This window comes from Rhamphochromis sp. 'chilingali' (assembly GCF_963969265.1).
Source record: "Rhamphochromis sp. 'chilingali' genome assembly, chromosome: 18".
In the NCBI taxonomy this organism is placed as follows: Eukaryota; Metazoa; Chordata; class Actinopteri; order Cichliformes; family Cichlidae; genus Rhamphochromis; species Rhamphochromis sp. 'chilingali'.
Window position 1 is genome coordinate 23,498,906 of NC_137945.1, and position 10,618 is coordinate 23,509,523.

Below are 10,618 nucleotides of genomic sequence, written 5' to 3' on the forward strand. Positions count from 1 at the left end.
TGCTGCCAGCGGTAGTCCCAGTTTTGCTGGGTGACAGCCAGACGGGAAGCTGCCAGCCCCTCTTTGGGCGAGAACTTCCTGACATCCCACAGCTTGATGGACTGGTCCTTCGAGTTGCTGATCAGGTAGCGAGCGTCACCCTGGCACCGTGACAAAATGGAAAAAAAAAAGAGACCGAGATCTGAGAGTTAGAACAATACATGTGATTGAATAAACATCCTGTACGATTAATGTTCTCATTTAAACCATTTCCAAGTAACTGGAAAACTTTTTACTGAGAGACCCCCCCTCACAGACACACACACACTCGCACCCACCTTGCTGTGGATGAAGGTGATGCCGTCTCGGTGGCCGGCCAGCTGTCCAACAGGCTGCGGTCTGTCCTCCCGCAGCGTCCGTCTGTCCCACACCTTGCACAGTGCGTCATCGCTGCCAGAGAACAGCAGCTGGGACGAGCTGTCGGCGAACGCCACCGCGTTCACGTCGTCCTCGTGGGCATCAATCTGATGAGGATGGCAGCAAAAGAAAGAGTCAGTGTTTACTGTATGGAGCGTGTGCACATGTGTGCAAGAATGTGCTATTTACAAGTGGGCTATTTACATGTTGTTGTGAAAAGTGTGTGTGTGTGCGCACTTATGCATGTCTGTGCCTATGCAGAAGTAATGAAAGGAGCATTTTTCTTCAAGGCTGCTGCGCACTGAAACTCAGACTTTTCAGTACATAAGCCTCAAAGGCTGTGCTACAAACAGGCTTTATACACACGGCATGGTTGTGAGTCTCCAAATGCAAAGATGTAGCTGTTAGTAATTACAGCAGTACAAGTGTTTGTTAGTTTTGTCCTTTATATGTGCAAGAAGACGAAATAATCGCTAGATAAAAGGATGTGTCACAAATGAAAGGATAACTCAACATGAAGCATGGTGATGAGCGGTTCTAGCAGAACAACTGAACTGCTTTCTTTCATAAGACATTTCATTATTTACCGTTTTAATGATGTGGAGGCCATCTCTAACAGGTTACTATGAAGGCCACAGCGTGTGATTCACATCATTTTATAATCACTAAACCCATTCAGTCTCATTGTGAGACACAGATCAGCCTCAACAGCTTTCTATTGATTTGCAGAAATCCTTCCCTCCAATGGGGAAAAACACTAACCGGAACCACAGCAGCAAAATGCCCCGACTTCAGTTTCCCATCACTGCACTGAATCGTGGAAAGTCTAGTGCTGCACATGAGGAAGTGACAGTGAAAGTACAAACAACTAATAAAAAGTTGAGAGATAAAAGCACAGAAACACACCACAACACTGAGGTAATTAGGAGGGACAGACAGAGAAACGGCGGACGACAGAGACGAAGCAGATGGTCGAGGTCGAATGCTGACTTCTGCGCACGGGGCGGTTATGGGAGGAGGGAGGGCGGTAGGTTTAACCCCCACCGTCCCACTGTGTGGCGGAGCTGGACTCTTCGCTGCTATATTAGACTACAGGATGGTGTAAAACTTTATGTAGTTTCTGCTCCGCTGCATCTGGCTAACCTTGACCGAAGGATGAAGCGCAAATCAGACAGACGTGACGCTGAAACGGGCACGGCCAAGGCGACGCGCGAGCAAAAAGACATAAATGCACACAAAGACACACTAACCTTCAACATTCGTTTATTCTGCTCAAGATCAAAAACGTAAAGGCAGCCGTCGTTTGCTCTGAAATGAGAGAGAAGAGAGGCTGAGAAAAGAATAAAACAACTCCCCTAAATTGAGGCTCTAATAAACATATTTCGAATATACCGCCAACAAATGGAAGAAAAGCAGAGTTGTGCTTGAATTCAAATTTCATAAAGAGCCTTCAGTACTCATTTCAACCCTGTCAGTCACTGCCTTGAAACATAAAAGCAAATTGTACTCACCCTCCCAGGATCTCTTTGCCATCTGTGGACGCAGCCAGCGAGAACACACAGAACCTCCTCTCATCTGGACTACAAAGCACAACAGCGCACACACACACACAGGTTGGACACTGCAGTAAGAGCACAATTGCTGATTTACAACCACACTCTATCTACTTTATTTATTTTTTTGGTGTGGGATAACATAAAGGCTTTATGAAACCAAGCATCACCTTTTAAACAATGTTTTTGTTAGGAGAGCTGTGAGTTTAATGGCAGTGCTTTGTTGAATTAATGATCTATGTTTAACAAAAGGAGCGCACACAGAGCGAGAGGATGGATGTTGGGGTGACAAGTTCTGACAGCATCATTCATCCAGGTGGTAATGAAGGGAGAGGAGGGCCTGCTGGTAAGGAATGATAGATTACCTGCTCCGTAATGTTATAAGTTACTATGAGGGGAAACACTAACTTGAGGTCCAGGGCGGTGTGGTTTTCACTGTCTCCATCTATACTGCACATATGAACTGTGGGGGAGGAACAGAGAGAGACACGTATGACTAAAACATCGCAGCTAAAAACGTGTTTGATATGCTGCTTAAAAACAAAACAAAAACTCCTGGAAGCTGTGGCCAATGTAAAAGCACTTTCAATATGAAAGAAATCACTTCCTGATTCATTTATTCACTTCTTCGCATTTCTCACAAGTGATGCTGTTAAAGGCTCTACTTTCATTGTTCTATTGTAGAAATGTTTAGACACTACATTGTAGTTAGGGCTGAATATCGTCACGGATTTCTAGAATCGAGTCGATCCACGATTCGATTCAATTCAATTCAAATCGATTTGAATCTGGGAAATTTTGCCTCAGACAGTCGGAAATATTATAATTCAGATCAGGACATTTACATATTTTTGTATCTATAAAAAGGAAGCTGACACTTTCCAGACTTTATCAAAGGTGTGAGCATCACAGCAGATGCCTTTGTGTCAAAGGAGCTGAAGATAAAACAGAAAAACATGAAGGTGATTTTTCCTGGCCTGGGATTTTATAAAAATATTCTGCAGTACATCAAAAACGAAAGAAAACCATTAATCAACATATGAACATTACCTCTGAAGTTACAGCGGTTTTATTAGAGACACGGCTAAGCGTTTTGCATTTTGTATAATTTTAAAAAGTTTAAAAATTTGTTCAGAAGCCTATTGAACGGCAGAAATTAGGTTTTCTTTTCGGAAGTAAAAGGAGAAAAAAAACATCGGCCGACAGCGCTGTAAACAACGGTAGTCTTGTGCGTAACAAGCAAGCAAATAATGCAGAAAACAGATTTCAGGGATAGACGGGAAACTGTTCTTGAACACTGAGAAAGAGAGAGAGAGAGAGAGAGAGAGCTGTGCATGAAGTGTGATTTTATTGTGGTAGAAGCAAAACAGTGAAAGTAAGAGGGAGTCCATGACGATGTTTATGTGAAGCGTAGTTTGGATATTCTTTTGCTGCTGGTTTGGTCAATATTGTTTGGAGAGAGATGAAACTAACAGCTTTAGAATCAGCGCAAAATGGGCGTAAAAACAAAGCGTGGACCCGCCGAAACATCAGAATCAGCGAGCTGTCGGCTTTCAGCCCCGGCTGTGTCCCTGCCGTCGGGTGAGAAAGGCGACATCTCACTGATTCTGATCCGTGGGTCTGCGCTTTGTGTTTACGTCTTTGTGCAGAAGCCGTGTTCCTGCTCTCATTTACTCTTTTAAATGTTTGGTGGTTGTCAAAATTTTGTGATGTCTCACCTGAGATTCTGGAATTTTGGGCAAAATACATTTATATTAAAAAAATCGATTCAGGATTTTAATGAATCGATATCACGTTGTCCAAGCCAGAATCAATTTTAATCGATGAATCGATTATTAAAACCCACCCCTAATTGTAGTTGCATTAGGGCTGCCACGATTAGTCGACTAGTCACGATTACGTCGACTATCGTCGACGATTTTGATATCGACTATCAAAATCATCGACGACTGATTTAGTAGTCAACGCGTCGTTTGAAGCTTTGTAAGATCACAAAAGACGCAGGAATAAGTAGCAGGATTTAAGAGTGTAATAACAGACTGAAACAGAAGATGGCAGCACTGCATGTACAAGGATGCCAGCTGCCGTTAAACCCCGAAGAAGAAGAAGAAGAAGTAGCTGTATCCCAGAATTCATAGCACAGCCCAGCTCAGTTTCCAACAATGGCGGCAGCTAGTTAGTTTAAATATTACTCTTGTTATTCTTTCTGGGTCACAAAATAAACGTTTAACATATTTTCAGGCGAGAATGTAGCTGTGTAAACCTCAAATATCTGCTCAGTTTATCAAGACACCACATTTTCAAAAACGTCTGTTACCCACTAGCTCGATAGCTAGCCGAGGGCAAGGCTCACTAGAGCCCGTGAGAACACCAAATCGTTTTCAAATCCACCGGGGTCTTTCGCTACTCAGGTTAAACATGATATATAAGTCACTTAGATAACTTAAAAATGTTATTGTTTGGCTTTTTTTGTATTTTATTTGTTCCTAAGTAAATCGGTTTGGCTGAGATTAAAGTTATAGTTTTTACACAGCTGAATAAACGTCAAGCAGACAGCTGATTATCAGAAGTGTGAGATGCTGGAGAATAAACTCCGGTGTCCTGTTATATTTTAGATAGCAAGGAGTTTATTAAAATTCACCGAAACAATCTGCAAATTTCATTAAAATTTAATAAACTATCATCTTGTCTTTATTTTTAGTTTGCACCTTAAACACTAGCTGTAAGCTAATGATAGTTATATAAGAGCAGATGCATGCTGGTGCAATAAGCTGTACATCCAATGAATGCATGATCTGATTAGTCGATTAAACGCAAAAATAATTGGTGACTAGTCGACTATCAAAATAATCATTTGTGGCAGCCCTATTAGATATACCTTACTAGAACTGGGTTGGATCCCATCTTTCCTTCAAAAATGACTCAATTCTTTGTGGCATACACTCAACAAGATACTGGAAACATTCCTCAGAAGCTTTGGTCTATCTCGATATGACAGCATCACACAGTTGCTGCGGATTTGTCACAAATCCCAAAGGTGCTTCATCATATTGAGATCTGGTAACTGTAGAGGCCATTTTGAACACAATGAACTCATTGTGATGTTAAAGAAACCAGTTTGACATTATTGAATCTTCGTGACGTGGCATGTTATCCTGCTGGAAGAAGACCAAAGTGTAGCAAGACAATATTCCACACACCATTACAGCAGCACCAGCAGCTTGAACCAATGATACTAACCCTGCCGTACAAATGTGATGGCAGAAAGTGAAACTCCTCATTAAGACATTTTCCAATCTTGTACTGTCCAAATTTGGTAAGTCTGTGTTTCCTGTTCTTAGCTGACAGCACTGACGCAGTAGGGTCTTCTGCTGTTGTAGCCCATCTGCTTCAAGGTTTAACATGTTGTGCATTCAGCGATGATCTTCTGCACACCTTGTTTGTAATGAGTGGTTATTTGAATCACGGTCTGGTCACTCTTCTCTGAGATCAACAAGGTATCTTCACCCAGAGAACCGCTGCTCATTTTCAGTTTCTCAGACCATGTTCTGTAAACCCTGTGTGGGAAAATCCCAGCTGATCAGCCGTTTCTGAAACACTCAGACAAGCCTGCGTGACACCAACAACTATGCCACGTTCACTCACTGAAATTATCTTTCTTCCCCATTCCGATGCTCAGTTTGAACTTCAACAGGTCACCCTGACCATGTCTACATGCCTGAATGAACCAAGTTGCTGCCATGTCATTGGCTGGTTAGACATTTGCGTTAATGAGCAGCTGAACAGGCATAGCTTATGAAGTGGTGGGTGAATGTATTTTGACACACCAATACAATAAGCAGCTGTGTATACAGCAAAGCAAAGTGTTATTTACTCTTATTTAGTACCTTAAAATACTTTCTTTTCTGAACATTTTTAAAAATAAATGTAATATAATTTCTTCTTTAAAGCCACAAAAACAACCTGTGGTCTAACAAATCAGATTCTGAAAGTCTTTCTGGATATCAACGACACAAAGGAGAGGGATCATCTGCCTTGGCAGTTCAAAAAGCAACATCTTTGATGGTAATACTGGATAACTTACACATCTGTGAAGGCACCATTAATGCTTAACAGTAAGGGTTTGGAAAAATATATGCTGCTATGTAGCCATGGGCTTTTCAGCAAAGACCTTGCTGATTTCAGCGAATCAATATTAAACCACATTCTGCACACATCTATAATATAATATAAACATCTGCCGCATTAGGAAGGGAAAAATATGACAGTTCTGTACTGAACAAGAATATAAAACAATACTTTTTCAAAATGAATAGCTTTATAGTTCTAAAAAGTTCCCTCTGTTGTTTAAAAAATAAGAAAGAAACAAAAACCTGCACCTGTCCCAGCCTAATATTCAGATTTTTTGTGTCTGCTCTGTCTAATGGTACAAATATCCTTTTATGTGTTTGATTTACAGTTCACGAACAGTCCCAGATTTTTTTATTTATTTTTTTAAGGAAAAGTGGATTTATAATCCCAACTAAAAAAAAAAAAAAAGAAAAGAGCCAATCTTGAAGATTTATAGGTTTGCTGAATCTTTACAGAATTAGTTTTTCTAATGATGGCAAACTGTTTTCCTCATTTCATCACGTAAAATTTTACTAGTCCCATAGCCTTACTGTAGTCAGACCAACTGGAGTAGAGCACGTGGTGTGCATCGGGGGTGAAGCAGACATCCAGCACGCTCCAGCCCACGTCACGGGCCTTCACCGTTCGCCACAGGTGAAAACGCCCCCTACTGGTGTCGTACAAGCGGATGTTCTGGTCTGTAGCAAGAAAAAAAACAAAACTAAACAAAATACAAAGACTCGCATTTGTTTTAGTTTGGGTTTTTTTTACAGGTCCCTCAGAGGTTGTTTGTTTTTTAATTTATTCCTTGGGTACAAACAGAGTGATTTATTTCACTTTCTCCATTTTGTCTGTAAGACTAATCAGTTTGAACTAACATAAGGACTCATTTACACGTGTATGTCACCAGCCTCTGGTTTGTTGTTCAGGGCTTGCTGCTGATCACTAACACAGACATAATACAAGAAGAATAGTCGTGACAGTTAGGCAAGCGTAGGTGAGACGTGGTGAGACATGTTGTCCTCCGCTTGTTTAGTTTGCTTACAAAACAGTAACTTCATTCATTAATCATTAAATCAGGAAATAGGAACTGATGATGCGCTTGATATTTGTTTTTTAGAACATGAGAAAAGTCCAATAATACTCCCCTCCGCCTGAACACAGTCTGTACACAACACAGCATGATTTGGTGATCCACGCAGCAGCTTTAAACAAACACTCAGAATAAAAATCAGACCTGATTCAGCCCCTCTCGATCCTCAAGTTGGACATCGTGCTATTTACCTTGGCAGGCGGAGAGGAACATGTTGCCATCCTCGCTGTACACTCCACAGAAGGCTTTCTGCTGGTATGTATCCTTGTGGGACACATAGTTTGGCAGGAAACTGCAGAAGAACACTGGGGTCACAATTTTAATATTTCGTCTTCTTCATGTCCAATGCATTGTATATTTTCACAGCAATTGTGCAGCTATCCCTCTGCTCCAACAGAGCACAATGGTCCAATCAAGGCTTTAATCACGCTAAACTAATTGCTATTTAATTCTAATTTAGATTTTAAATACTCCAAAGTTACTTACTGCGTACGGATACGACTGCACTCTCCGTGGGAAAAACTGGAGCCTCTACATCTGCCTTTTTCTCTCTGCACACAAAAACATTTATTTGCAGTTTCATAACTTCATTGAACTCTATAAACAAAACTAATACGACTGCACTGCCGCAATTATTTTCCATTTAGATTTTATTTCTGGGGTCTGACCTCTGCTAGCATGTGGGTGAAACTGCGATAGCCTTTCAAGGAAGAGGAGGCGGTGGCCAGCAGGATCTGAGTGCGGATCTCACTCCGGTCCACTTCGTGTGTGTCAGGTTGGGTGTCCACTAAAGACAGAACACAAAGAACAAGCCTCAGTAGGAGCTCACATTCAACAACAAGCTCTCAGAACTTCAGGCATGCTCTGATTAGCCGTCCTACATATTTGAGAGAACAATCCATGGAAATATTTGACAGCTGAAACATTGTTTTATGTTTGATCCATCACTGATTGACAGACGATGAACAGACATGCAACGAGAGCAAAAGATGAAACACACAAAAGGAAGAAGAAACAGTATTTAGGCCTCACTAGTTCTAGAAAACAAAAAAACTGAATTGAGGTTTCCATAAATAACATTTTTGGGATGGCAGTGAAAACAAGACAATAACATTACTGTAACACGATTATGTCTCTAAATGAAACCTTACTGACATTCATTCACTGCTTCACTACTTGGAAAGAGAAGACATCATCCTAACGTAATTACGTGTATTTCTGCACTGCAGTGGCTGCACTCTAAATAGATCTGTTAGCTTTCCATATTATGTGATCATTGTAACGATGTATTTAAGGGTATAAATGAAGAGTAAACCAACAAAGTAAAAAAACTGCTTATTTTCCTGCCCTGTGTCAGTGGGAGGTTACCTGGTGGATTATAGCGGTCACCCAGCCGTCCATCCCAGGCTCCATCGCTGTCTTCATCAGAGTCAGAATATGACTGGACCAGCTGCAGCCCTGTGGCTCCACTGCCATGGACCAGTCTTACCTGACCCCTGCACATGCAAGCAACCAGTCAATTAATCAGTTATGATTAATCCAATTATCTATTGCCCTAGTGCAAAGATGTACCTAGAAAATAAAAAAGACTTGACAGGTGGAAACCAAAGCTAAATGGTCCAGCTGTACAACATGTAGCAATGACAACATTTAAACGCTAAAGAAGTGAGAAATGTCAAATGTTTTTTCTTGCAGATCTCGGTTCCCTCTGGTCACGAGAGCAGGCCCTGCCAATGTCACGGTTCACTAAAGAAACTATTACAGAGGGATATACAAAAAAATTCCAAGCTTATCCAAACTGAAATGGGAAAACCTTAACCCCCACTTAGCTTTGCAGCGCTGGAATGTGATGTGACGTTTCAATTATTTGCTCTTTGGCAGCGAGATAGAATACTGCATGCATTACTTCTATTTGCCTCTAAATGTCATTTAATAAGTGCCCGATACGCTCACCACACACAAGTCATTTTCTCTGCAGCAACTACACACATATGTGACAAAGACTTCTGTCCTAGTTCTGAGTTCAAGAAATTAGAAAGTAATGAACTAATGCTACAAGTCCCCGGGGCAGTCCAAAAACATGTAGTCCTCACCACGAAATGCCTCTGGGCAGTAATTTTGAAGAATTATCCAATTTAATTTCAGTTGTCAGCAGGACGTATAAACTGCACACACACAGAATCACCAGCCACGTGTTAATAAAAAGCTTTCTTCCCTCGCCCCCAACAAGTTTTTCTTCTATCAACATTTTGGCTGTTGCAGAACTCTCCCACAGATTTAATTGTGGAATGCTTTGAGTGTCATCGTCTTTAATAACGATTACGTCTCTCGGCTAGAAAGAGGAGCGCTTGCTTAAGACTGCTGCCTCCATGACTCAGACAAGTGGTGGATCGATGGTATGACTTGCTACTAGAAGGACTTTGACTTTATTGCACTTGTGTTTTTATGTATTAATTGCTCATTTTTACTTCTGCTAGTTATGGCCCACTTTCACCAAAACAACTCCATAGTACCTCTGCTACAAACCTAGGCCCTCCGTGGTATCAGTTTGAGCGTTTTTAACTGTGAAATTCACCTTCTCAGTAAGTAAGCCAGCACTTCTGCTAAGTCAACGTCCTCCTCTGATGAAGACTGCCTGTCCGTCCTGCGGCCTCGGCTGCTGCTGCCGCCCTGGTTTGATTCTGTTGCTTCAGACTGCTCTCCTGGGTTGCCACTGGAAGAGCCCCTTCCACCAGACATCCCAGAACTGGACTGTGAGCCCATAGACTGAAGATGGCCTACCAGAGAGAATAACGAGACGTGTAACAACAATTTCAGGGTTACCTGACAACGTCACGTGATCCCAGACACCTTGGAGAGGGACGAGAAGCACAGCAGCTAGGAAATAATGTTTCCTGGATACGGCGTAAGCCCTATAACAGCTAAAGTTACTGGCGCAAACCTCTCCACTCCTTCAATACAAACTAACCATCCGTGTATTGCACATTAGCTCGTCGTGTTTAAAATGCTTGGGGAAGATTTAGTTCGAGCTAGCTGATAATGCTAACGATAACATTTGGCTACCGTTGGACTGTCAAACGATCTTCTTGACAGCTCGTCGGTCCACCTCTTTGTCGTTTCTCCGCGTACTGGACCGTGTGCTCGGTGTGCAACTTCCGCACCGTCTAACAGAAACCCCTCACAAAGCTAGAGAGCCGGAGGTCTGAGAACACGGTGTTTGATCAGTCTGCTAGCAGAGCAGGTCCGTGAATCGCCATGTTGTTTACAAAAGTATGAAAAAACCCTGCGCGTGCCCCCCCCCCCCCCCCCCCGCTTGCCCTTTCAACGTCACGTGACCAGCTGCCAGCAACAGTTTACCGTGAAGCTATTAAAAAAATAAAAATATTAATTGACAGGTTTAAATAAAGTTTAGAGTAGAAGATAAACCAGATGTTTTTTGGGGGTCTTTTTTTTGGCCATCTACAGG

General features: G+C 41.9%; 1 protein-coding gene across 1 annotated transcript in view; it reads right to left on the reverse strand.

Moving 5' to 3' along the window:
- The window catches only part of dcaf11 (ddb1 and cul4 associated factor 11), a 13,837-nt gene extending 3,405 nt beyond the window's left edge, over window positions 1-10,432 (reverse strand). The window contains exons 1-12 of the mRNA XM_080865647.1: window positions 10,216-10,432; window positions 9,728-9,929; window positions 8,521-8,648; window positions 7,821-7,939; window positions 7,639-7,703; window positions 7,344-7,444; window positions 6,611-6,757; window positions 2,358-2,412; window positions 1,908-1,976; window positions 1,647-1,704; window positions 318-503; window positions 1-140 (exon numbers count right to left, since the gene is read on the reverse strand). The exon at window positions 1-140 is cut by the window's left edge and continues 14 nt beyond it. Of these exons, the coding sequence (XP_080721773.1) occupies window positions 1-140; window positions 318-503; window positions 1,647-1,704; window positions 1,908-1,976; window positions 2,358-2,412; window positions 6,611-6,757; window positions 7,344-7,444; window positions 7,639-7,703; window positions 7,821-7,939; window positions 8,521-8,648; window positions 9,728-9,915 (1,256 nt within the window). The 5' untranslated portion in view covers window positions 9,916-9,929; window positions 10,216-10,432. The remainder of the gene's footprint in view (window positions 141-317; window positions 504-1,646; window positions 1,705-1,907; window positions 1,977-2,357; window positions 2,413-6,610; window positions 6,758-7,343; window positions 7,445-7,638; window positions 7,704-7,820; window positions 7,940-8,520; window positions 8,649-9,727; window positions 9,930-10,215) is intronic.
- Window positions 10,433-10,618: the final 186 nt, after the last annotated feature.